At 35.4% G+C, this 26,776-nt stretch overlaps 9 protein-coding genes across 9 annotated transcripts; 6 read left to right on the top strand and 3 right to left on the bottom strand.

Moving 5' to 3' along the window:
- Positions 1 to 4,402: 4,402 nt before the first annotated feature.
- Positions 4,403 to 5,371, top strand: RO3G_06161 (uncharacterized protein; the record flags this gene model as incomplete). Its single annotated transcript, XM_067660751.1, has 4 exons — positions 4,403 to 4,775; positions 4,831 to 4,853; positions 4,919 to 5,271; positions 5,335 to 5,371. 4 exons carry the CDS (start codon positions 4,403 to 4,405, stop codon positions 5,369 to 5,371), a joined length of 786 nt encoding a protein of 261 aa, XP_067516852.1.
- Positions 5,372 to 5,539: 168 nt separating this feature from the next.
- RO3G_06160 (uncharacterized protein) lies at positions 5,540 to 8,440 on the bottom strand (the record flags this gene model as incomplete). The annotated part of the gene is made up of 7 exons (XM_067660750.1): positions 5,540 to 5,871; positions 5,926 to 7,095; positions 7,149 to 7,734; positions 7,786 to 8,052; positions 8,124 to 8,240; positions 8,292 to 8,312; positions 8,438 to 8,440. 7 exons carry the CDS (start codon positions 8,438 to 8,440, stop codon positions 5,540 to 5,542), a joined length of 2,496 nt encoding a protein of 831 aa, XP_067516851.1.
- Positions 8,441 to 10,444: 2,004 nt separating this feature from the next.
- RO3G_06159 (H/ACA ribonucleoprotein complex subunit 4) lies at positions 10,445 to 12,068 on the top strand (the record flags this gene model as incomplete). Its single annotated transcript, XM_067660749.1, has 5 exons — positions 10,445 to 10,522; positions 10,573 to 10,689; positions 10,743 to 10,967; positions 11,020 to 11,304; positions 11,334 to 12,068. The coding sequence occupies 5 exons, from the start codon at positions 10,445 to 10,447 to the stop codon at positions 12,066 to 12,068; spliced, it is 1,440 nt and encodes a 479-aa protein (XP_067516850.1).
- A 941-nt stretch (positions 12,069 to 13,009) lies between these two features.
- Positions 13,010 to 15,699, top strand: RO3G_06158 (uncharacterized protein; the record flags this gene model as incomplete). Its single annotated transcript, XM_067660748.1, has 6 exons — positions 13,010 to 13,545; positions 13,598 to 13,785; positions 13,835 to 13,986; positions 14,118 to 14,825; positions 14,882 to 15,535; positions 15,604 to 15,699. The coding sequence occupies 6 exons, from the start codon at positions 13,010 to 13,012 to the stop codon at positions 15,697 to 15,699; spliced, it is 2,334 nt and encodes a 777-aa protein (XP_067516849.1).
- Positions 15,700 to 16,484: 785 nt separating this feature from the next.
- Positions 16,485 to 18,281, bottom strand: RO3G_06157 (uncharacterized protein; the record flags this gene model as incomplete). Its single annotated transcript, XM_067660747.1, has 1 exon — positions 16,485 to 18,281. One exon carries the CDS (start codon positions 18,279 to 18,281, stop codon positions 16,485 to 16,487), a length of 1,797 nt encoding a protein of 598 aa, XP_067516848.1.
- A 1,323-nt stretch (positions 18,282 to 19,604) lies between these two features.
- Positions 19,605 to 20,468, top strand: RO3G_06156 (uncharacterized protein; the record flags this gene model as incomplete). Its single annotated transcript, XM_067660746.1, has 1 exon — positions 19,605 to 20,468. One exon carries the CDS (start codon positions 19,605 to 19,607, stop codon positions 20,466 to 20,468), a length of 864 nt encoding a protein of 287 aa, XP_067516847.1.
- A 315-nt stretch (positions 20,469 to 20,783) lies between these two features.
- On the bottom strand, positions 20,784 to 22,213 carry RO3G_06155 (uncharacterized protein; the record flags this gene model as incomplete). Its single annotated transcript, XM_067660745.1, has 2 exons — positions 20,784 to 20,851; positions 20,929 to 22,213. The coding sequence occupies 2 exons, from the start codon at positions 22,211 to 22,213 to the stop codon at positions 20,784 to 20,786; spliced, it is 1,353 nt and encodes a 450-aa protein (XP_067516846.1).
- Positions 22,214 to 23,921: 1,708 nt separating this feature from the next.
- On the top strand, positions 23,922 to 24,207 carry RO3G_06154 (uncharacterized protein; the record flags this gene model as incomplete). The annotated part of the gene is made up of 2 exons (XM_067660744.1): positions 23,922 to 24,054; positions 24,113 to 24,207. The coding sequence occupies 2 exons, from the start codon at positions 23,922 to 23,924 to the stop codon at positions 24,205 to 24,207; spliced, it is 228 nt and encodes a 75-aa protein (XP_067516845.1).
- A 332-nt stretch (positions 24,208 to 24,539) lies between these two features.
- On the top strand, positions 24,540 to 26,633 carry RO3G_06153 (uncharacterized protein; the record flags this gene model as incomplete). The annotated part of the gene is made up of 5 exons (XM_067660743.1): positions 24,540 to 24,682; positions 24,737 to 24,959; positions 25,010 to 26,190; positions 26,252 to 26,460; positions 26,614 to 26,633. The coding sequence occupies 5 exons, from the start codon at positions 24,540 to 24,542 to the stop codon at positions 26,631 to 26,633; spliced, it is 1,776 nt and encodes a 591-aa protein (XP_067516844.1).
- Positions 26,634 to 26,776: the final 143 nt, after the last annotated feature.

The raw sequence follows: 26,776 nt of genomic DNA, 5'->3' as shown, positions 1-26,776 counted from the left end.
ATCGTACATCCTGCAAGTTTAAGTCAAAAGAAGCATAGTATGCTTACGAAGCATACAGTCAGACTTAAAACTATTATCAGATCACCAATTTGTTCAGAGCTCTCTTCAGTATACTGCTTCACCATCTTGAAGCCAGAAACGGACGGACTAACGTTATGCACCATCTCTTGTAATTTTTCAAGTGTATCTGCATTAAACGCAACGTCGGATATTGAATTTTGGTTGTTCAACTCATTGAAAATATCGAAAACATAAACATGTGCAAAAACCTTGGCATATGTGACAATAAGAAAGAAGTCTGCTGATATTAGCTGAAACTCTGCTCATACCATTTATCACACAGATACATCATAGAGTGTTAAAGCTAATTGCATGTCTTAAGCTTTAGTGCTTTTAAGAATGTGCATTGAAGTTTAGTCAAGTGTTGATTAAGTCAATAGGTATGATAATACACATGGTGTTCTGCAAGTATGCTCTGACGAACGGTTCTGGAAAAGGCAGTCCTTCCTTTGCTTTTAATTGTTGAAATTAACTAATTTATTATTAGAAGTTCACCAAAAAGCAATCACAAGTGTAGCCAGAAGGTCAGTGATGCCACGCAGGCCCTCACAGCTAGCTCAAGCTGAGCGGGAAAAGGAATTTTTATTCTATTTACAGCTCATGGTAACATTTAAGACAAAATGTAGATGTAGAAGTATTAATACTGGTTTCAAATTGATTTACGGAATACTGAATGAAATTCCAAAGATATTCTACTTTGTCTAGCCAAGCATGATAATTAGATGAATTGTTCTTGTAAGATGGGTTTAAGACAGGATCAAAAGAAAAACACCTATCCGCTGCTTTGTTTATTTTGGTTTTTATATGTATTGCCATTGATTCGAATTTCTCCTTATACAGCGAAAGGCTTTGCAAACAAAGGAGCATTTCTCTACTGCTGGTGGGACATATTTGCACACGGATTCTTTTGCATACACGCTCTGTAATGTATCTGGAGGACAACTTGAGTGTGGCTTTGATCAAATCGACTTTTAAAATGCAAACTTGAAGGAAGAGCACAGAAAAAGAAGGTGAATCAAAGAAATAAAAGAGGCTAATAGATCTGAATCATTGTTTTCGCTTCCAACAACAATTTCATATGATCATCCTTCACATTTGTTACAGCTACTTGCTTGCCAACCTCAGTATTACTAATGCCAATGAACTTCTGGTTAATTATGACATCTAATTATAGTCTACTTTATAATCCATTTCAACGCTTGATAACACAGTATCTCCACTAAAACAAGTAATGCTGTTATTCAGCTGGTGTCTTTTATTTTAAAATACAAATTTTGTGTTTACATTTTGACTTTTACAACAGAGTGTGAAAAAAGAGATTCAGTTATAAGCCCCCACAGTTTAATATATATTTCTTGCTCGAAAGGGCCAGGAGCTACAATAATATTAAAGAGTGCAGCATTTGCGTAAAAGGCATTCAAACTATACACGTGATGAAATATTTTCAGTAAAGCGTTAAGAGCCTCACGTTAACTAAAGTCATACGGGATTTATACTGTTGAAACGATGCTATATAGGCAGCATCCTCTGGCGATCGTTGTTGGTATGAAAGCGTTCTTATGTATTTTTGAATGAGGCTGTAGGTTTCTATGATTGTAAATAGCTTTAATTAATAAGCCATTCGGATTATGTAACACATTATTACATTCACATACGCTTTGTGTTATATCTTGAATTGCTGTAATCAATTTGAGATGTGACCTTGGTAATTCTTCTAGTTCGTTGCTGTTGTTTCTTTCTAAATCTTCCCAATTACTTAATTCAGCTTGCTGAGAGGAATTTCTATGTTTTGATATATCAATAATACAGTTGTTAGTCAGCCTATACGAGGAAAAGATAAATCATATTTAGCAGCCATAGAGCGTAGTGTTTAAATTGGACAAAAGTACAAGCATTTGGGATAAGCGACGGTCCTTTTCGGTACGCTTTGTTGTCTAAATGAAGCAAGCGTTCTCTTGTTAAAAATTTTATTATATAATAATTGTATGGCCTATTTTAGTTGTTTCATGAGATAATACATGGCCAAGCTTTCTTTTTTCCGCGTTCGCAGAAATAACTTCCCTGATCGCGTTTGTCCAATAAAGATCTAAGCGGGTATTCTTCATCAATATCTAAAATACTATTAATCAAACGCGCTATGGTCTATGTCTTCAAAAAAAAAATTCGAACCAGAAAATCATTTTAAATATATTCCCCATATAAATAACTTTTCAATTGGTCATCCTGCATTTCATTACAGACAGATTTTACAGTAATTTTTAATTCATTTTCGGCAAACTACCGCGTTTTGAACCCAAAATGAGTATAAAAAGATTGTGGATCAAATTCTTCTCCTTGACTCAAGTCGTATTGTTTTTTGGACCTTAATAAATAAAATTTAGTAATAAAAGAAACAAGAGAACATAAACCATTGCATAATATACATTTTTGATTGGGCTACGGATAATTAGTAAGAGGAAATAGAGAGAAAACAAGCTGGATTAGGTGGCTGTGGACGCCAGTACCACCAGGTTTATGCAGTATTTTTAGCCCATCTTTGATCGAAGGGACAACTAAATTTGATCATCGTGCTCGTTAAATTTGACCAATTTAGTTATCCCTTAGGTCGAAGTTAGATTAAAAGCGCCGTAAAGCTTCAGTGGTCCGGTGGTGCGGGATGGGAAAAACGACAAAGGTGGAAAGAGAAAAGTTGATGCAAAATGCGTGTGTAAAATACTTACTGTATGTAATGATTTTAAATATAAATTAGAAGAAAAAGTTCTTATCAGAAGGCTTCCTTGCATAGCCAATAAGGCCCAAGTTTTCATTTTCCATTCTTGAACCCTGTCCAGATATCTCTTCTCTTGACTCAGTACATTATCAATCTCCTTCCCTTATTATATGAATAAATTTGTGAGCTACATGACTTTTATTCATATTTTAAAGTAATAGCTTACATCAGTAGTTCTGACTCAGAACATAAACTTTTCTTCTACATATCCTTCGTTCAGTACCGTCTGCCATCTTTTTTCTTTTTTGGACGAAAGGAAGAGACATGAAACCTAGTTGATGGGTTTTTACCCAACTCTTGAAGGCGCTAGTAGAATCCTCATTGTCATTAAAGCGACTTGACGCGACCGCAAATCTCGTCAGCAATCAAGGTTTCAATCAAGTACGACCGTGTATCTTCCTTGTCGGGCGGTCTATTCCTGAACCTTGTGTTAAGGAAGTCAAGGATATCCCTATCTCTATCATCGTTGCATTACATACAATAAATAAACTAAGATAAGATAAAACTTACACAGCTTCCCGTATTCGAGAGAAGAATCACTAATTGAATCATCTTTGCTAACCTCCAAATTATTTTCATTAAGATATTCAGTGTAGTGTGAAGGGTGTTTATTCAAGTAGGCATTCGTCATCAGAACCGGCTGCTCAGGATCCCCACGATGACATAAAGTAAGCCCATGACCAATATCATCTAGCTTTAAAAGATATCTCTCTTCATTTTCTCGTGTATGTGGATTTCCAAACAGCATGCAAGCAGCATGAGTACGGGATATTCTTATTTCGTTGGAGGACATGGCAAATACAGAAAGAAGAAGAAACCCTAAACTATACTTTAATAGGACCGCTTATATTATGACAGCTTTAATAACAAAGTGACAAGAAAAAAAATAAAGTATATTATACGTTAAAAGACTTAAACACGAAGTATCACTGGAGCTGCTATAAGAGCATAAATCATCCGTTACTAAGTGGTACTATAGCTGCTATGAGAGCTAAGTCCTCTGGAACCAGCTGATACTACACATTTAATCTCTGCTATTCATCCGGTACTTAAGCGTAGATGCAGAGTATATTCTATTTTTCCACCACTTGGTTGTAACTGAGATTTGTAAATATAGAATTTTACTTTTCTTATTTTAAGATATTCCTTTTGGGAAGTAATTGAATGTTCTTTTTGAATCTGGTTCGATACTTGGGTGTTCAAAAACGTGTAAATTTGAAATTCACTTTGTTCACTCTTTAACTGTTATTAATTCGCTCATTTTCAATACAAAGAAAATGTAGGCTTCAGTCAAAAGACCAGTACTGTTTGGTTGAATCTGATTTTAATCTTAAAAACTTCTTTCTAACTTGGTCAACGTAAGTGTTCATAAATGGATGAAACAGACAAGTAAAGCTAGTTGAAATGAGCCACCACTTTTGGTCGAAATTTAATTTGCAGGACTGTGAATTTGTCATCAGGTGTATAGATCGTATACTTAAATTGCATTATATTGCACCATTCTCTATTTTATTTCATTATCTTTTCCCCTTCTATTTATTATTCAAAATTTTCAGAACAGCAGTAAGAAGAATGGCTTTTTCCCCTTCCGAATTTAGATCTTTTCAACTAGAAAAGATCGAACGCATCAATCATAACGTCTCTCTCTTTCGTTTCAAACTTCCCGGTTCAAGTGATGTAGCTGGTTTACCAGTAGCTTCCTGTGTAATGTTTAGAAGCAACATCACAAAGGATGGTAAAACCGAAGAAGTAATTCGCCCTTATACTCCTACTTCTTTAGAAACAGCTGAGGGACATGTTGATTTTGTTATTAAAGATTATCCTAAAGGCAACATGAGCCGTCACGTTCATTCAATGAAAGTAGGTGATACGATTGATATCAAGGGCCCTTTTCAAAAGTACAACTGGCAGAGTAAGCCAGTTGAGTACGTTGGCATGGTTGCAGGTAATTTATGCTTCATCTACGAAAGACAACTTGCTTACGTTCTTATTTTTTATAGGTGGTACTGGTATCACACCCATGGTAACTTTTTATTACTAAAAGGAAATGATATCATTTTAATCAGTAATTAAATCTTTCTTTTATAGTTGCAATTGATACGAAAAATATTTGGTTCAAATTCACCTTACAAAAACACAAAGGTCACTTTAGTTTTTGCTAATCAGGAAGAACAAGATATCTTATTCAAGGAAGAATTAGAGGGATATGAACGAGAATTTCCAGGTCGATTTAAGTTGGTGAATGTCATAGAGAGGCCCTCTGACAATTGGCCAGGACCTAAAGGATTCGTTGATCAAGGCTTGATTGAAAAGGTCTTCCCACATCCTGACATTGAAGACTCTATCATCTTTGTTTGTGGTCCTCCTCCTTTCATGGAAGCTGTCAGTGGAGATAAAAATCCTGATAAAAGCCAAGGTCCTTTGAAGGGTATTCTGAAAAGGTAAGATTTTAAAAATGAACAACGGAAAAAGAAAAGGAATTTAATTATTTTGTATAATGTTAGCTTGGGATATGTTCAAGATCGTGTTTATAAGATGTAAAGCGTTTCAGAGCATTACAGATAATAAAAATGCAAGAGCTTTATTGATTTTATAGCTGAAAATATAATATAACGTTGATCATAGATAAGCTGCAGTGCGTTGTGAATATCTTTTTCTTCAAACAAAAGCGTTTATTTATAACATTTAAAAATTAAAATAGCTGAAACATTACTCTTCATCTGCTGCCGTGGGAGAGGATTCCCCTTCTTGTTTATCTTCAATGTCCAAAAGTGATTCTGGTTCTTTTTCTGTGAGTTCAGGGAAAAGATTTGGATATTGCGCTGGGTCGGCCAAACTTTCAGCAGTCTTCTTTCTATTCTTGTTTATGAGAGATGATTTCCAAAGACCAATCACCCTAGAAATTTGTTCTGGTGCATAGGCCCTTGCTAACATGGCAGCCTCAGGGATACGCTCAGTCTTGATTAATAAATCGATAGCTTCTTCCATAGCGCCCAATTGGAATAAACAGTTGAATGCAACATTATTTTTACCTTGTTCAACTATATAACCGAGTTAGTGATATTGTAATAAAAAAAATGAGTAAAATACTTTACTGGCCATTTCTGCCACAGTTCTAATGCCTGCACGGTTGTTGTTGGCAGTATAAAACAGTAGTAATCCGCTGATATCGTTTGCCTTCTTTAAGCACTCTTCGGCCAATTTAAAGTTCCATGATGATAAAGCAACATCCCCCAAGGATCTCCATTTGGGTTCACTATCCAATTGATGAGCAATTTTAGAAGCAATATCCAGCTTGCCAAGTTGAATAGCAAGATCGAATTGCTGGTCTACGTCGGTTGTAACTTCTAAAGCAAGTTCTTTTAAATCTTGTGATTCAAGGAATCGAGCAACACGTCCACGTTGATTATCTGGAATGGAAGGAAATAAAGTAGAAGCAGCTTCTAAATCGCCACGAAGAATAGCCGTTTGATATTGAATGACAGTTAATGAGAGACCATAACTGTAAATGTTGACATCTCTATCAGCCATATAGATTCTGTTGTCGCGAGGTGCATAGCCAAGCAAATACATAGGCTTATCAAAGTGACTGATGGTATATGTTTCGGTGCCAACAAGGTAGTTAATACGGTTGGAATTATTACTGTAAATGAAACAATCACCAGCCCAAGTACCGGTCTTGACGCTTTCAGATACTTCAGTAATGAACTCAAAAGCATCCTCAACACCTTCTTCACCAGGGTCTCCTCCGCTTTCAATAAATTGAGCATAGGCTTGAGCATTATATCTCAAGACGTAGAAGGAATTTTCACAAATAATAGCAATGAGATCACCGGCATCAGACCAGTATACGTTTCTAGAATCAACATCAATGCGACGCACTACTAATCCGCTTTCCCAATCATAGAAATCCAAAAAGCCATTGCCGCGGACACCGAGAAGAGAACCACCGTAGATACCTTCTGCACTATAACTTAATTTTGGAAGCAAGCCAGCCCTTTCCTTGAAGTTCTTGAATACTTTTACTTTGGTAGCAGATTCACGAACGGCATATACATTGGAATCGTCAGCCCAAACAAAGTCAAGTGCACTACCAAAGCTCTTATTTCTCCATGCTAAGGCAGTATAGATGATGTATTCACCATCACCGCAAACAACAACGAAACGGCCATTAGGGGAGTGCTGAAGAGTTTGTGGATAGACTTCACAACTACCAAGGTCCTTGATAGGTAAAGCCAAGCGCTCACCATCCTTGACATTATCATCTATTATAAAAATAAGTTATTTTCAATTGCTTGTCTTCTTTTATTTATCATACCAATGCCAGTTTTAATGTTGGTTGTTTGGATTTCTGTATGCTTTGCCCAAATGATCTTTCCAGATAAATCCATGGACACAGCTGGTTCTTCTCTACCAAGCTTGATAACTACAGTACCTTCATCGTAACCCAAGGCAACATTGTTACCGTTCTTTTGGGTGGCTACACACCAAGAACGTTCTAATCCATAGTTCAATGTGTTTTCGAGTCGATAAGTATCAGAATTCCAGATACGCACTGTACCATCTTCAGATCCTGATAAGATAATGGGCAGGTTGGGATGGAAAGAAGCAAAGTTGACGTTTTGGTTATGTCCTTCTAAAGTCTGCACACAGTTCTTATTTTGGTAATCCCAGATCTTTACGAGGTTATCATCAGCACAAGAGATCAAATAAGGCTTATCACCACCGTGATAGTAGTCGACAAAATTTACGCCTTTGCCATGTCCTTCTAAAGTGAAATTGGGAACAGGTGATCCAAGAGACCAGACCTTGATCATACCGTCAAGTCCTGCTGATGCAAACGTATTGGAATCTTTAGGGTTAAAAGTCAAGTGCATAACAAAATGAGCATGTCCTTCAAAAACCTACAGATGGGCGTGGGTAAAAGCTTCTTCCTTTATTTTCTCATTGTTTACCTGAACACATTTCCATCCCTTTTCCCAATCCCAAAGACGGATTGTCATATCATCTGAACCTGATAAAACAAGAGGTTGTGTAGGGTGAACGGCAAGACAACGAATATAATCAGGGTGAGTTTCAAAAGCAGCTACTTTCTCAAGTGTATTGTAATTGAATACACGGATTTGAGAGTCGTCAGCGCCAGTGATAATCCAATTTTTACGAGGAACAAACTTTGCAGCACGAACAGGTGTTTCTGATACTTCAATCGTCTTCACTAATGCCTAGAGAAAATAAACGAAATGTTAGAAGGCAGTAAATAAAGAGATGTGTTGTTTTGATAGTTATTTCTTACCTGTGTTTCATAATTATAAATTTGAACGATGCCACTGTATAAACTGGTTAACAGCCAAGGTTCGGTTGGATGTAAGTCGACACATTTAACACGTTCTGAACGCGATAATAATTTACGCTATTGAAAGATGTTAAATCATCTCGAGTCAAATAGATAATGTGAACTTGCCTTGATATCGATGCGCATACCCTATAATAGAAAATAACGAAACGTTAGTACATGTTAAAGGAACAGAAAAGAAGGGAAACAGTATTCCCAAATCTTTTCATCAACTAATTATTGTTCTTTTCTCGTTTTATAAAGGTCATTTTTACCATTTTCAAACTTTGATGTTTATTTCAGAAACCTAATGAGGGAAAAAATAAAGTAGATGAAAGGGTTCTATAACTAACAAGAAAAAAAAAATGGGCTACAGTATTTCCAAAACATTTGTGGACGCAAAAAACAATTTAGTGGCCGAACAGAGAGGGATTTTGCGCTCCGAAATTTTTCAATTTGCAGATGAACCACTTTTTATCAAGCTGAAAACAGGCCAAAACAGCAGACTGTTTTCCTGTTGTTGTTTCTCTCTTTTTTCAGAAACAGTACTCATGTTCCCCATGAAAGAATTCAACGGCAGTGGATTCATTTGATGACTCGGAGGCTGACACTAACATAATCTACTAAGGCCGTGTTCCTGTTATCTTTATATTATTTTTTCCCAGTGCCGTGTTAATACCTGTATGTGAAGCATATCATCAGCTACATATGTCCAAAACGGTACCTTGCCTATTATTCCACCTTCTAGACTACCTTCCAACTTGCAACCAACGTTCCTCTTAAATCTTGATATCCTGAGCTGCGTGCTGATCAATCATTTGTCAGATTTCTCTTGAACTCAACCATAATACCGCCACATTGATGACCAAGTTTCATCCACTCACAACCAGCATTTAATTGAATCGATATCAGACTTACATAATAAGCGCTAAGCGTCTTGTATCAGGATACATCTTTATTTCACTTATGTTCTTTACCCATGATTGCAGAAGGATCATTTAACCTCTTATTATTTTATTTGGTATTGGTCTGTTCCTGACAAACAGATGTAAGCATATTATACATTCAATTAGAATTTTATTTTATTTAATTTTTTGCAAACTACAAATTTGTGCAATGCTTTGGTTTCATTTCATTTCTACTTTTTAATCAATAGTAAACTAAACATTTCTTAAATTCCAAGGCAATAAGCGTCCAGTTAAAAATTATGATGCTACTTTAGGTACAATAAAAGTTAATCATCATGGATATCCAATCAAAAAACTTGCTCTGCTGTTTTATCACATAGTTTAATATTAGAAATAAGCGAGTAAATTCGTTATGGTAAAGTTCATACATCAACAGTACTGGTCTAGACTATTAGTATGGATATAACAGAATGACTAAGGAGAAGTCAAAACAAAGAAATCAATGAATGGCAAGCAGGAGTTACTTGCGTATTTCTATCATGATAAAAGGTGGTGATGTTCAATCCAGGATTATGACTATGTCTAGTAATAACTAACATTACAAAACGAATGCTTTAATTGTAAATTTGCAGCCAACGAAAATGAACAATTGAATATGTACAAGTACACTTAAAAATTTTATGAAAGTCTGTTGCATTATGCAGAATTTATTTAACATGACTCCTGATGATCATATACTTTTTGAAGCTGATAGTTTACAACCTTAGCATTAATGAATGCAAAGAGTATAACTAAATTCACGTAAAAAGTTGTTTTAAATATCCGAAATATTGATCTATTCTTGGCAATAAACTAATGTAGATATCTGTGGGCAACTAAGGCATATATTCTTTCTCCACTGTTTTATTAATAAAAGAACGAATAATATTGATTGTTTATTCAAATATACGTATTAATCAATGAAAACCTACCTTAGGTATTCGTTTTAACTTACGTATTGGTAAACTCTGATTATTTTATAGCGTATTTTTTATATATTACAAAGCACATAAAATGAAAGTAGTAGGTTTTATTTCTTATTTTTTAAAGGTTTATAAATCCAAACCTGCTATTTGCTCATAGTTTCTGTACTGCACATGCTGCTTGATAAATTAATTGTACTATAGTTGACCAAGCAAGCAGTCTGACTCATTTGGGCAATCTTGGGATGGTTTTTTTGGGCGTGCTTTTCATTTGTTCCAAATTGTCCAAAAACGGAAACAGTAGAAATCCAATCAAAATCAACGTCACAGCGTGGCTTTTTTTTTCTTGAAAATTAAGTGCTTTATTTTACCTGTCAATCTTTTTTTTTTTATTTGAAGAAAAAACTTTATAATGGCTGACGAAAGCACCATCAAGCCTACTGCTTCAACACCCAGTATTGACACCTCTAAATGGCCCCTTCTGTTGAAGGTTAGATTCAATTTGATCATTAAAGCATTTCAATTTAACTCCTTTTATAGAATTATGATCAACTTAATGTTCGTACTGGTCACTATACACCTATCCCTAGTGGTTCATCTCCTTTAAAGCGTCCTCTTGATGAATACGTTCGTTATGGTGTTATCAATCTTGACAAGGTAAGCCAATAAAAAGATTGGATGTACATTATCTAATACTATTTTACTTATAGCCTGCTAACCCTTCCTCTCACGAAGTCGTAGCTTGGATCAAACGTATCCTCCGTGTTGAAAAGACTGGTCACTCTGGTACTCTTGATCCTAAAGTTACTGGTGGTTTGATCGTCTGTGTTGATCGTGCTACTCGTTTAGTCAAGTCTCAACAAGGTGCCGGTAAAGAGTACGTTTGTATTCTTCGTCTTCATGATGCTATTGAAAGTGAAAAGAAATTATCTCAAGTAAGCAATAGAATATGAGATGACAGAATAAATCTTAATTTTTTTTCATTAGGCCATTGAAACCTTGACTGGTGCTCTCTTCCAACGTCCTCCCCTTATTTCTGCTGTCAAGCGTCAATTGCGTGTCCGTACTATTCATGAATCCAAGTTGCTTGAATTCGATAACGATCGTCACCTCGCCGTTTTCTGGGCCTCTTGTGAAGCTGGTACATATATGCGTACACTTTGCGTTCACTTGGGTCTTTTACTTGGTGTTGGTGGACACATGCAAGAATTGCGTCGTGTTCGTTCTGGAACTACTTCTGAAAATGTATGTGAAAAGATGATAAGTGAACATGTAAAATTTAATATGTTTTGTGTGTGTAGGATGATATTGTTACTATGCACGATGTTTTGGATGCTCAATGGTTATATGATAACACTAAAGATGAAACCTATCTTCGTCGTGTCATTCGTCCCTTAGAATCTCTTTTGACCAGCTATAAGCGTGTTGTTGTCAAAGATAGTGCTGTCAATGCTATCTGTTATGGTGCCAAATTGATGGTTCCTGGTCTCTTGCGTTTCGAAAGTGGTATTGAAGTCAATGACGAAATCGTATTGATGACAACAAAGGGTGAAGCTATTGCTCTTGCCTATGCACAGATGACAACTGCCGTTATGGCCACCTGTGATCATGGTGTGGTTGCCAAGGTGAAGCGTGTCATTATGGAACGTGATACTTATCCTCGTCGTTGGGGTTTGGGTCCTGTTGCTCTTGCCAAGAAGAAGCTCAAGACAGAAGGCAAATTGGACAAGTATGGCCGTGTAACTGAAGAGACACCTGCTGTTTGGAAGTCTACTTATGTTGACTATGCCAACAACACGGATGGAAAAGAACCTGGACCTGTTTTCGGTACATCATCAGAAAAAGTTGTAGCAGCAGCTGGTATGGCACCAAAGATCACTGTTCTTGATGTTGCAACCAAAGACAATACTACAAACGAAAACAATAAACGTGTTGCTGAACCTGAGAATGATGAAAAGCCAAGCAAGAAGGCTAAGAAGGAGAAGAAGGAAAAGAAGGAAAAGAAAGAGAAGAAGGAGAAGAAAGAAAAGAAGTAGAAATGAAGAACACGGTGTAATATTTATCTGTTTTTGTGTATAGTTTTTTTCTGTCAAAATAAATAAAAAAGAGAGAACGAGGATTTCATTTTTTTTTCATTCTCATTATTACAAGCATTCAACAAACTGTACATGTCTTTTTGCTTTGTGTAATTAATTGTAGGTCATTATGACTATTGTTTAATACACAGTAAATGTTATCAAAAAGTAGAAGCTGCTCTATTTAATTGACTTTTTGTCAACTAAAATGCTTATTTTTTAAGTATGTAGCAATGTTTAAGCATCAATTATTATTCTAATAGATTGTGTTCAATGCCATTTATCATTGAAAGCATATATTCAGTATTTATCAATGCAATCATGAGGACATAGCTGACTTGTACAATAACATGTTCTATTTTTAACCAATCTTGTATAACAAATATTCTATCACTCTTTCCCAAGCAAATAATGCTGCATTTAATTACAATTACAATCAAAGCATATTTTAATTGCTTGCTCTAATCATAAAGCCATAACGATTGATATACAGTCATCAGCTAATCTTTCATTTGTGCATTAATTTGGTATTAGCTTTGTGGCTCAGACAAACTCCGAATTTAAATAAATTTCCTGAAATAAGCAAAAAAAAAAAAAGCCTTCTTTTCTTTATATTTAATGAAAAATGACAAGATATTACTTTAAAATAAAAATAAAAAATACAAAATACACAAATATTGTGTATATTGAAGGTTTCTTTAATGATGATTTCAGATATGATTATTTAGAAAGAAAGGTTATTAACAATAAAAAAATAAATTTATTTATTCAATTTTGTGCTAATAAATCTATAGATTCGACAAGCATTTGGATTCAAAGATGATTTTTTATTTCGTATTGGTTTCGAAGACTATGATTCTGACATTGTTCTTATTCCCAAGGACAAATTGTTCTTAGATAGCATGCCTTCAGATTGTCGGTATAAAGATTGTGCTGATACAAGAGGAATCAAAAACCTTATTATCATACCTGAGAATCAAATTTTATTCTGTGACAATGATCAAAATCAACAACAATCAGAAGAAGAATCTGTAACTGAATCATTAACAGAATCTATTCAAAGTGCTTTTCTTGGTTTTGAAAAGAGTGTAGAAAGTATAAATTCGACTATGAAAGAGAGTGCCAAAGATATTACTGATACAATCGAAGAAAGATTAAGAGGCCTTATTAATCAAACTGTAGAAGTCAAACTAAAGGAGATAACTCAAACTGTGGAAAAAAATATAAGCACACTTGAAAAGAATATGACTACAACAGTAGAGAAGAATGTTTGTAATTCTACAAATGAAAATGTAGAAATGATTATTAAATCAGCCACACAGCTTTTTAACTCGATTAATAATTCACATATGAAATCAACAGCATCAACAAAAAACACTTTTAATGAATCACCTCAGTTTGATATACTTTGTAACAGTTGTTATGCTCCTATTCGAGGGTAAGTGATAGCTCTGTGTCTGGTATTATTTATTCATTTTTTTTTATTATAGAAAAAGATGGCGATGTGAAACATGCGAGGATTTTGATTTATGCAGCACTTGTAAATGCCATATGACTCATCACCCCGACCATAAATTCAAGTTTATTAAAGATGATGTAAAGAAGCCTACTTTTTATACTTGCGATTATTGTGATTCAGATATTGTAGGTATTCGACATACTTGTACTTCATGTCCAGGTAAATGATAAGGAAAAGAAAGAAGTGAATTTATATTTATTTTTCACAGACTTTGATCTTTGCTATCATTGTTTTGGTTTTGTGCAAGAAAACCATCCACCCAACCATACTTTTATTGCCCATCTTATGAACAATAATAACAATGAAACAAAAAATCCAAAAAAGATGCCCCAAAACATAAAAAAGAGTTCGACTTCCATTGTACATCACTCACACGTTATTTGTGATCACTGCGATACTGAAATTAAAGGCATTCGATACAAGGCAAGTTTGATTTATTTGCTCTTTTTTTTTTTTTTTTTTGATAAACTAAATTTTGTTGTTGAAATTAGTGTGGCCACTGCTGTGATTACGATTTATGTGAGAAATGTGAGGAGATATCACCAAAGATTCACGATGAACAACATGTATTCCTAAAAATAAGATGGCCAATTAAGAGTGAGACAAGAAGACCGCTTTTACCTAAATTCAATACACCAGATGTAATCGAGAAACCAAATGAAATGATGACTGATAAAAAAGTGCCTCTGATGGATGCTACTCCTCAACCACCTATTGAAATCAAACCCATGAAGCCCTTGAGGTCTAATAGTAAACTGACTGGTTTGCAAGAAAAGCTTCAAGCTGAACATGAGGCCAGAGCTATGCGCATGAAAGCTGTGGAACATGAAGTAAAGTCTGCTATTCAACAATTCAATGTAGGTGATAAGGATGTACCTGTTCAAAGCAAAGACACTTGTACACAAACCAACCTTACTAAAGTCGAAGATAAAGAAACCATTACTCAATTACCTGTCTTGAGCCAACACTCTTCTACCTTGCGTCAACTTTCTCCTACCCTAAGTCAACGTTCTTCCAATTTGAGCCAGCATTCACTCATCTTGAGTCAGCATGTGCCTGAGCAAAAAGAGGAAGAGCAAGAAGAATCAGGAGATATACAAGTAGTATCTGAACAAGCACCTGTTATTTCTGCTCAATTCCTTGCTGATCTTAATGTACCGGATGGAACTGTGGTTGTACCAAAAAAGAATTTTATTAAAGTAAATATGATTGACAACAAGAAATATGACAAAATAGCTTATTGTATGATCATTAGATGTGGAAAGTTAAAAACAATGGCAAGGTCCACTGGCCAACTGGTTCACGCTTGTTATTTAACGGCGGTGGTATTTTTAAACCTTATCCCATGTCTTACCCAGATGGTTATATCTTACCTTCACTTGCTCCCGGTGAAGAAGCCTGTATTACGGCCGAACTTCAATCACCCGATGCCCCTGGAACATACACCAGTCTTTTTTGCTTTATAACACCTGAAGGAGCACGATTTGGTGATGATTTATGGTGTAATATTGATGTCTCAGAAGAAGATGTTGCTAATCATAAGGATGATGACATGATCTATCCTACTATCTCTACTATACATCATGACAGTCAATCAACAGCTACTGTAAGCACCGATCTCGACACGTTGGACTATCATTCCGAACAAGACTCCAGCAGTAGCAATCATGAACTTCATTTTGGTCCTGAAGATTTCATAGAAGACAGTCATTCATCAAGGCATCACAGTGAAACAGAAGAAGAAGCCAAGTCAATTGTGGATGACCAAGAATATTTGTTGGTTGAAAGTGAAGACAATGAAGCGAATGATGAATTGTCGAGTAGTTATACATCGACAACTACTATTAAAATGAATAGGAAGAATGAGGATTTCAAGTATGAATCTGAACTTACAAAACTTCATGAAATGGTAGAATAATAAATACTTTTCTTTGTCTTTGATATTCAATATGCTTTATTTTCTTTAATCTATGATAGGGATTCAGCTGTGATGAGTTATCTATTGAACTTTTGAATATGCATAATGGAGAAGTCGATTTGGTTGTCTCACGAATTTTGGAAAATCTTTATTAAATGACATGCTTGTTTGCTTTTAAAAAACAATAAAAAAAAGGCTTTTTTAAAATGTAATTTAAAATGATACTTTTTTCCTACTACAACAGATTTTTCTTTTTTTTTTATTGAATTGATTCTGAACACAAACAACCATGCTCAGTACATCAATCTTGTTTCTAGGAGAAAGAAATGCGTGTTTGCATTCATGCTAAAAAGCTGATTTGTTGGTTACAAGAATGTACTTTAGTAAGCACGCCTCCCTAGTCTATTCTGTACACAAAATACGAGACCAGTTTTACTCATGCGACGATCAAACTTTCTTGAATAGTAAATTCATTGTGATGGCTTGATGATAAACTAAAAAGAAATTCATTGTTCCTTAAAACTAATCCCATTTTTAATTTATTTACGCCAAAAACATGGGCTTCTTATGTGAAACAATTTCCTCCTTTTTTTTTTTTTTTTTTTTTTTTTTTTTTTTTTTGGGCCATGTTTGTGTGCCTGTGGGGGATGCTTTAATGACCCAAGAAAATGAATTCTTGCAAAAATAGTTTGAAACATTTTCTCCTTTCCTTTCACTGCAATCCGAAAAATAAGAAATGGGGTAAAACATACCCTGTCCTCCCCCTTTTTTTTTTTTTTTTTTTTTTTTTTTTTTTTTTTTTTTTTTTTTTTTTTTGAATACAAAAGTAGCAATATTTAATATAAAAAAAAGTTAATGTTTTGCATGAAAAATAAAAATTTTAAATGTACTTTATGTCAAATTGACACCAACTGCTTTTAGAATGTATGAATTTAATCTTCTATTTTGTTTGTTCTATTCTGTTATAGAATGCCTTCATTTGTTGAACCATGTCATCTACAACAGGTGTTTCGTGATGTTTGAATGCTCGTTCAATGAATGGCACCCATTCCTTGATGATAATATCACATAATTTGCAAAGGGGTTCTACCCATTCTTTATCTAAAGGAACTAATACCGGCTCCTTTACTTCCTCCGTTTTCACTCGTTCCTCTTCTTGGTCATCATCACTGTCTTTTTCATACGTGAATCCAGCGTATTTATCTTCTGTACTTTTCATCACTACATCCATCACAATCGTCAATACCTTCCAGCTAGCAAAGAAGGCTGTCATTGGGTTTCCATGCGATGTGGCATTTGGATGGGAATGCTTATAGATCGTGTTGTTCAAGAACTCGATATAGACCAGAGCTTCCTCTAATCCCTTGTGTGTGAGTCCTAGCTGAGAAGCAAGCCCCTTGCCATACGATTGGGGAAAGAGTTGAAGGTGATAAGCAGCGAGCAAAGAGTGAATGAAACCAAATGTCCAGTGAGTGTTGGGCACAGGCGTATCCAAGGCGTCTATCAGATAGGGCTCAAGCATGCTTATTGTGTTTTGAGTGAGTTGACGGCCGCCATAGACACGAGAGACGAAACCCATGGCGGTATGAATCACCTTTTGCTCGCGTTCACCAGAGAAATCGACTTGGTCAAACTCTTGCTTACATTCAAAACACGTCCAGGTCTCCCCACGTTGGTAACATGCTCCAGAATGACAGGTACCGCAGTGGACACCTCGAGACCAATCCCAATCCAGACAGCGTTCGCATGCACACGTAAAAAACTTGTACTGTTCAAGCTTCGCCTGACGATCCTGAGCCGAACCACAGAGTAAGCCACCGAGGGTTGAACTATCTTCAGGCAAGTAACTAAACGAGAGGACCTCTCCCTCCTTGACAGGGCGAATGACGGTAAAGAACATGGCATTCTGCGCAGGTTCGTATCGCAAGAACATGTTGGGAGAACAAGAGTGGGCAAATTTAGACCCCCAACGAAGTAAGGCGATCGTCGGTTGATCAGGTTTGCCAGTATCTTCCTGGTGGCCACCCCAATACGTGGTCACATCCCCTAATTTGGATCGATAGAAAGCTCTGCGCGATCTCTTTCGGTTGTGAGTGGGCTGTGTTCGTGTGTGAGGTAAAGATACAGTGTGAGCATTAGCATAAATTTTTAATACAAATTGACAAAGATCGATCGGATTGACATGACTAAAGAGCGGCTCTGAGTTGACTACCTTTTGGGTGACAGTTCGGATCAATTGGACAGTCTTATGGTCAACGAGTTCATTTGGATAATAAAAAAATTCGAAATCATCTTTATTGAATTTATGTTGATTGCGAATAGAAATGTTTGAAGGAGGACAGATGCTGAGATAGGCGAGGATAGCCGCAGGTACTCCTGGGCAAAAATCAGAGTTCGCTTGGGATTCTTGCTCTTCCTCATCTTCTTCGTCATCTGAACTGTAATCACTCTTATCCTCATCATCGCTGTTAATTTCAATTCCTTCTTCTGATTGAACTAGTGTAGTAAGATTATTCCAAAGTTTTTTTGTGAAATAAGGTGAATTGGAAGATCGACAAGTGGGGTTTAAGCGATATTTGATCAAGGGTTCTTCAACAAGGACAATATCGCCAGGAACAAGTGATTTCTTTGTAACTAAAGATCGGCCTACAACAGGACATTCCTTAATAACTACAGAATTTTGAAAATGTTCTTTATTGACAACAGTTGATAAACCAAGATCTTGTACACTTGTCATTCTGTTCCCCCCTTTTTTTTTTTCCCTGTTCAACAAAGATTAGAAGAAAAAAAAAAGTTTTTCTTTGTCCAATCAAAAGAAGAATTTGGCGGCCATTGAATATGGACACCTTTTTCTCTCGTCTTTTCTTCTTTCAACACGAATCATAATGTTAACACTTGGACTTGGACAATTATTTTATGTCTTGTTGTGCCTTATAAACGCCATTGCAGTTTTGAGTGAAGAAAGATTTCTTGCAAGAAGTAAAAAAATAAAAAGAATATTATTTTATTAATCTAATGCTAATCTTTTATTTCATCTAGTTGGGTGGACAGTTCAACCAGAAGCAGGGTTTGGCAACGAACAATCTATAAAATACAAAATAGTAAACCTGATATCAGCAGTGAGAACATTAATGAGAAGTAAGTCCTTTCTTTTTTCTTTTTTCTTAATGTATATATGCACATATTGCATAATAACCGCGAGTATTTATATAGTTCCTTTAATTGGTATAAATATCCTTGTTATTATTTACGAGCTTATATTTGGATAAAACTATATATAAAATAAGAGAGAGAGAGAGAGATCAGCTGCAATTATTATTTGTTATTTTTACATGTAAAATGAAGTAAATATGCAGTTTACTTACAAGTTTGAGGCGTTATGTTATTAAAAAAGCAGTTATACGATTAAACAAGTACTACAACTCTCTCTTTTTCTCTCTCTCTCTCTCTCTCTCTCCTATTATAAAAAAAGAAGCGTAAACTTTGTTTTATTAAAATAATAATCATATTTTCTACAATTGTTATTTCGTGCTATCCATAAAAAAGGGTTTTCTTTTTTAATCAACAAAGCATATGCAACTTAACCCAGTGGTCATACTTTGTTAAAATAAACGGAGATTCACCATTTATAGAACAAGCGAAAAAAAAAGAATGAATATTTGTGTGTATATAAATCTGGAACATTTCATATGAGCTTAATTCACGCCATTCTTTAATAATTTAAGCCAGTTGATTATATAACAAACTTTTTTTAATAGTGAGCCCTTTCATTTTCATTCTTTTCAACACAAAGAAAAACCTCGATCAAGGGGAGAGTGAGAGAGAGTGAGAGAACATAGAGAAGAAAATCATACAAGGAGAGGGGGGGAAAGGTACGTTCTCTATCACACTTTTTCTCAGTACCTTTTTTTTTTAACTCCTTAAAAAAATAACACAAATGCAGAAATCAATGTATAAATTAAAAGCAGAAACTTTGTTTTTTTTTTTCTCTTTTTTTTTTTTTTTTTTTTTTTTTTCTTCTTCTTCTTCTTCTTCTTCTTCTTCTTTTTAATTCCATAAAATGCCAACTGCTACAATCAAGTCCAAATGTATTCTTCCTGTCATAATAAAGGCGATCATTGTTTCTTTTGAAAAACATGATCAAAAGACATGGTATACAATACAAGTTGAACCAGAACAAGGCAAACGATATAGGATAACAAAGAGATATGAAGAATTCATTCAATTTTCACAAAAGATACATGATCAGTTCAATAAATATACTACACATTTACCACCCAAGATTAAATACAAGCTACACTTGCTTGTCACAAACAAACAAATTCATGCTCAACGTGCCGAAGAATTGAACCAATTTTTATGTGCCTTATTTCTTTCTACCACATTTATAACTCAGTCATTCATCGTTCGAGAATTCTTTCAAGAGGTCCCCGTAGATAGGCATACAGCCGGTCTTTGGAAACGATTTCGATCCACTTCCTTTTTATCACAGCAGCAACCCTTGTCTTCATTTTGTACTCAAGCTGCTAGCAAACTATGGCATCGTCATCATCAACCTGAACCTTCTAATTCTACACCCACCAGAATATTAAAAAAGAGTCAATCTAGTCTGGTAAAGGATACGATCAAGATCAAGGTGATTTATGACGCAGACAATATTATTGTCATTCAAGTGCCTCGTTCTATTGGTCTCGTCGAATTGCGTGCACGAATTCTTCAAAAGTTTTCTGATTCTGTGACTTGTATTGAAAGTGATGTGATGCTCTTATTTCATGAAAACAGCAGCACAAGCAGTAGTCATCAACTCATTCAAGAAAAGGCACTGCTACCGGCAACACTGATCACAAAAGAAAAGGATTTGATTTCTTTAATGAGTACAAAGTGGAGTCAATTGGATAAAATCACTTTGCATTGTGTCATGTAATATATAATTTAATGTGTACATTATCTCTCTCTCTCTTTCTCCTAATAATAAACAAAGTATGTGTCTATATCGCTCTCTCTCTCTCTTTCTCTCTCTCTCACATTCCAGTCTTGTACTCCTTTGCCAACAGGGGGTATTTTGGTTTATTTTACTTTATTTGATATTTTCTTTTTTCTTTTAATTACAGCCGAAGTATCCTTTTTGAAAACAAGAATTTGTGAAGTGGTTACTTGTTGATTTTCTGTATCCTCTTTGATATTCATCCTCTTGAATTGATTTTGAATTTGTTCTGCATAAAATTTCATTTTAAAGACGTCATGAATATAACCTTGTGTCCGCTTGAGAAAGGTGAGGTTGATCTTGAGCAGTTCCTCTGAGATATGCTTGAATGAATCCAGATTGTATTGATGAATACGTTTGGCTGTATTGTGAATTGTGTAAAACATGTGGTGATACGTACTCTGGTCGCATCCCATCTCTTTCAAGTGCTGAAGGGCCTGAAGTAATTCGAGATTTGTCTCCAGGCAGTCAATGAGGATATCATCAGGTGGTGGATGTTGGGGGCGAAGGAATTGATAGAGAATGACAAGTCGCATCGAATGATAGCAGAGGTGGAGATGTAGTCTGGATGGAGAAGAGGTATAGAGTGGAAGTCTTTGATACCAACTTATCAGACATTCTGTGATTTCATAATAATGCCTTGAAGGTATCCTTTCATATGGGCTCGCAAAGATCTTGCCCGAATGGAGTAATCGAATGTATCGTCTCATGTAAAAAGTCAAACAACCAAAACTATAAAGTTGGTTACCGTCATCCTCATTCGATATCGAAATCTCTTGGATCCTCTCAATCTGCAGCCAGGGCACAAGATCGGGCAAGAGACAGTCCTGATTGAGTGTCAAGGACATCCATGCATCCACATAGTACCACCGAAGCCAGCATCCCAAGGTCAGTGGGTCAACCACGGCTCGTTTGGCGAGATGCTGCAGAGAGATCGAGGCCAGCCCACCCCAGATGCGCTGCTGTTCATAAAGTCGTAAGAGATTAGAGGTATAACTCAAACAAAAGTAAGATTGAATCATCTGAGGCTTCATGTCATCCAAAAAGACATCATCCATCTTGGCTCTCGCCTGCTCATAAAATGCTACGGCCGCCTGCTTTGAACAGTCTCGTTCGGGTTCGATGAGACTGACGAGACTGATGGACGCAATACAGTACACGATCGGCTGTGGGGCACGTCGCCAATCTTTGATCAGATCGACGCTGATGGGTGCTACTTTGAAGCCAATACAGCACCAGTGTTGTATGGCTCGATACATCAGAAAGTCCATGAAGTTTGAGTTTTCGATTGTGGTTCGTACGGAGGCAGGGATCTCCATGACTGCTGGTGGTAGTAGTGGATAGATGAGTTCTTTCTCACAAGAAGGATTGTACATGACCCGCTGATGCTGCTGCTGCTGCTGTTTTTGTGAATAAGGAAATGATGGGTCTGGATTCTCGAGATCTAAAAGAGCGGTTTGTAAGTCTGAAAAGCTGGAAAATTGCATGGTGATTGTTTGATTGGTTGATGATAATACATTGTTTAAAGAATAGTAGTAATAATCATAAGGATCGTATTCTGCTATTGTTATCGGAGAGCACTGTTCTGACTGATCATGCTGTCTTTGTATTTGTGGTTGGAGGTATTCAAACAAAAGCTCTTCAGTGGATTGTGGAGAATCGATTAGAAAGTGATCGTTGCTCATGTATAAGATAAAGAAAAGAAAAAAAAAAAAAAGCCCAATTTACAAAAAAAAATTTACTACAATTGTCTCTTTCTTCTCCCGCTTCTCCTTCATCGCTTATCCTCCTTGGATTCACTGTAAAACTGCTTTTTTGTACATGTTTTGTTTTTAAATTTGTTGTTTGTTCTTTTTTTTTTTTTTTTTTTTTTTTTTGGTATGCAAATAGCACATCGTTTGGCTGATGAACACTCTATTTGAAACACTGAAAACAACAAACATACTTTGTGACGCTTTTACGCTTTCAACTTCTTTGAACGTCGGATCTTTATCATCTTTTTCACAAGACATAGAGTGCATGCGTCTCTTTAAAAAACAAGAGCAGGTGAGGTGCATTTGAAACTGTATTTTACAGTGTATTCTTTTATCACTAGGAACGTAAACTTCACCTACTCTTTGGCAATACACACAACATACGCACACTATTTCATCTTGAAAAAGCATTTTTTTTTCCCACTCGCTTCGTATATCTGCAGTTGTCACACATTCAAGTTTTATTTTTTATTCAAATGCATAGGTTGACAGTCCATAGGATAATGCGTTCGTTGTTAAGAAATACTCAGAGAATGATCAAGAAACTTATTCTATTTTCATCTTTTTTTTTATTTTTATTCCTAATAGCAATATTCAGACTTTTTTTTTTGTCAATAAGGACTCCCTATCCCTTTTGCTTATAACAAACAAAAAAAAAAGCATGGGCGCCAAAGCGTGTTACACGCTATCTTGATATTGAACATAATCATGTCATTTAAGAAGAAAATTGAATATAAACAGTTGATAACAATCTGTCTTTTTCGTAGAAGAGATTTACACTTTTTACATAAAAAGAAATGCTCTTGAGCGATACAAATGAATCCTTGAATCTCTCTATTCATCTTTAAACACTTTTTTTTTCTTTTTCTTTTGCAAAAATATAAAAATGTGATTAACAAGTTTAGAATAAAGTGATTTACCTTGCATATATCATAATCGTCTAACCAATCATCTAAAAAGAGACAGGAAAGAATGCTATAAATCATATATTTTTTAAAACATGTTTTGTTTATTAAGTATGGCTTAATGAAGTGAGTTTATATTCGTTAAAAAAATTGTTCTTTACATTCTTTCTTTATAAAGATTAGCAATAAAATCTAGAACAGTTTTTATAAAATATGTTGAACCCCTTTTTAATAGATTTTACTTGATTTTGTGATTCTCAAACTTCCTTTGAGTAAAGCTGCATCCTTTACCAGAAAAAAAAAAGGTATTAAATTGCTTCATACTTTAGCTTCAATGATTACTTTAAATAGCTTCTTCTCCTATCCATTTTCTTGGTTACAATATGATAAATACTTCATTCTTTGAGATCCGATCGGCTTTCCTAAATTAGTTTGGGGCAGGGCATTGGAATGGGAGACATTTGGGACGGTCATTTCCTTTTTAATTTCGGCATCAACCTGGTTTATTTTCAAGCGAAAAAGAGTGTTCCATTGGGCTTGGATTGCTTAGTTTGCTGGTGTGATTATGGCGGAAATGCGAAAACAATAAAAAAAAAAAAAGAAATGAAATAAATGATATATAAGCTTTATCAGCCTGATTGTGGAGGACATTTCATTTTGAGACTGTAAAAAAAAAAAAAAAGCAAGTCGTTCCCCTTTTTTTATTTCTGTTTATATAAATTGATACAAATAAAATGGTTCAAGTTATCAATGCTATTGATAAAAAGACAGTTCATAGGATATGTTCAGGCCAAGTCGTACTTGATTTAGCAACTGCAGTAAAGGAATTGGTCGAGAATAGTATCGATGCTGGTGCTACTTCAGTAGGTAATTCTTGACAGGTGCACTATTCAGGCATTTATATTGAAATGTTTAAAATCAATAGAAATCAAGTTTAAGGAAAATGGTGTTGAAGGAATTGAAGTGTGTGATGATGGATCTGGTATTGATCCTGTCAATTATGAATCACTTGGTACATGATGTCAAAAAAAGAAAGGATCAAAAGCTGATTGTTTTTAACGTAGCACTAAAGCATTACACCTCAAAGATTAATGAATTTGAAGATTTGGAAAAAGTAATGACCTTTGGCTTTCGTGGAGAAGCGCTTAGTTCTTTATGTGCACTTTCACAATTAACAGTGATAACAGCAACAAAAGAACAAGCGCCCATGGGAGTTAAACTTGAATACGATGAAAATGGATTACTTGTGTCAAAGACACCAATAGCTCGTTCAGTAAAATCATTTATATACTTGAGTAATGTACATGTGCTTATATACAGCATAGATAGGAACAACTGTGCAGTTATCCAACATGTTTCATTCATTACCCGTCAGACAAAAAGAATTTAAAAGAAATTGTAAAAAGGAGTATGGGAAAGCATTGAGTATATTACAAGCTTATTCCATTATATCAACCAATACCAAGATTTCGGTATTCAATCAATCCAAAAGCAAGTAAGTAAGCAGCAGCAGCAAACATGATTCAGTGAAACTTACACTATCTAATAGACCAAGTACAAGAGTGATGTATACAAACAAAAATAAGGATATGACATCAAACATATCAAACATATTTGGAGCAAAGATCCTGTCACAAATTATTCCTTTTCAAATCAACCTCGACAAGGGCTCTGTAGAAGGATACATTTCCAAGCCTGAATGGGGCCTAGGAAGGAGCAGCTCAGATCGACAACATTTCTTTGTCAATGGTCGTCCATGTATTCTACCCAAGGTAATAGTAATGTTTATTGTATACGGCGTATTTATTAAACATAAAAGTAGATGGCAAAAGCATTAAATGAAATTTATCGCTCATTTATATCCAATCAATATCCATTCATTATAGCAGATTTTAAAATACCAACGGATGCCTATGATGTGAATGTGAGCCCTGATAAGAGAACGATATTTATTCATGAAGAAAGTAAAATTGCGGAAACAATCATGAGCCAATTAAGAAGCTTGCTGGAACCCAGTCGATCTACATTTCAAACCAACAGTTTGATCAAGACACCATCGCCAGTAGAATCACCGGAAGGCAGTAAACGAGAAAAGGTCTCGCTACAATCATTTGCATTGGCGAGTGGAAGCAGTTATAGGCCAACAACGGTCAATCTTGGCAAGAGACTGCATAAGGCAGGACAGGAAAGTACGAACAGTAAATCAATGCACGATTATTTGTGTAAAAAGAGACCAAGACTGGATGAGGAACCAGATGAATTGACAGAAGAATACGAAACAAGTGTTTCAAAAGAGCAGGCTACAGTTGTAACTGTTCAAAAAGAACTGACTGAGACAGATGTTGTAAATGATGTTGAGCAACAAGAAATCACTGTAGATAGTAGCGTTCAGGAAGAAGCAATAACCGCAGCACATAGCAATATCCAGAAAGAAGCAGCAACTGCAGTACATAGCAATATCCAAGAAGAAGCAACAATAACTACAGAAATGAATACGATTCAAGAAAAAGATACAGCAAACAATGTTACTCTAGGAATAGAATCAAAAATAGAAGAAAATGACGTACGTTCAGATGTCGAAGAGTTAACAGACGAGCAACAATTTATTGAACAAGACAAAGAAATGAAATCATTTGAAGGACATACAAAGACCAATGGGTGCACAATGATTATCAACATAAAGGATCTCGACACAATCCTTTTAGATATCCAATCCAGTGCACATAATAATGACATTTCAACTGACAAAGCAGATGTTTTTGATTTTTATGCCGGAGTTCAGAATACAGAGGACAATGATAAAGCAGTTGAAGCATTAAATCGAGTGATTCATAAGCCTGATTTTGAAAGAATGCGTGTTTTAGGACAATTCAATCTTGGTTTTATGATTACTTCATTAGATGACCAAGATCTTTATATTATTGATCAACATGCTTCAGATGAAAAGTATAATTTTGAAACATTACAACAAACAGTAAAAGTAAACAATCAAAAATTAATTAGGTAAGAAAAAAAAAAAAAAAAAGTCTCTGACAAAGTGATTGTGCTCATCCGATTTGTATAGCCCTCAAATACCTGATCTTACGGCTGCAGAAGAATTGATTGTGATGGATAATATTGAAGTCTTCAAAGCCAATGGGTTTGATGTGGAGATTATCACTGATAATGAGCCTACTAAACGTTTACGCGTTTTATCACAGCCTGTTACAAAGAAAGCGATGCTGGACAAAAAAGATTTTAGTGAGCTCATCTATTTACTAAGTGAGCATCCAGGTGAAATGGTACGCTGTAGTCGGAATAGAGCAACGTTTGCTTCAATGGCTTGTCATAAAGCTGTAAGGATTGGTCAACCATTGACTAAAAGTAAAATGACAAAGGTAAAAAGACATTATAAAACCATAAGCATAATAATAACCTAAAACATAGATTGTACGGCATATGGGTGAAATAGACCAACCTTGGAATTGTCCACACGGTCGTCCAACAATGCGGCACTTGTTTAGTCTTTCAGAATTTAAAAAGACGGTGACCACTCAAAAAAAACGAGAATTGACATTCGGTGGCACGCTTTTTAATTAGGTTTTTATTG

Source organism: Rhizopus delemar, genomic scaffold (assembly GCF_000149305.1).
Source record: "Rhizopus delemar RA 99-880 supercont3.4 genomic scaffold, whole genome shotgun sequence".
NCBI lineage: Eukaryota > Fungi > Mucoromycota > Mucoromycetes > Mucorales > Rhizopodaceae > Rhizopus > Rhizopus delemar.
The sequence above is the reverse complement of the archived record's forward strand: the minus strand, read 5'-3'. Positions and strand labels throughout refer to the sequence as shown.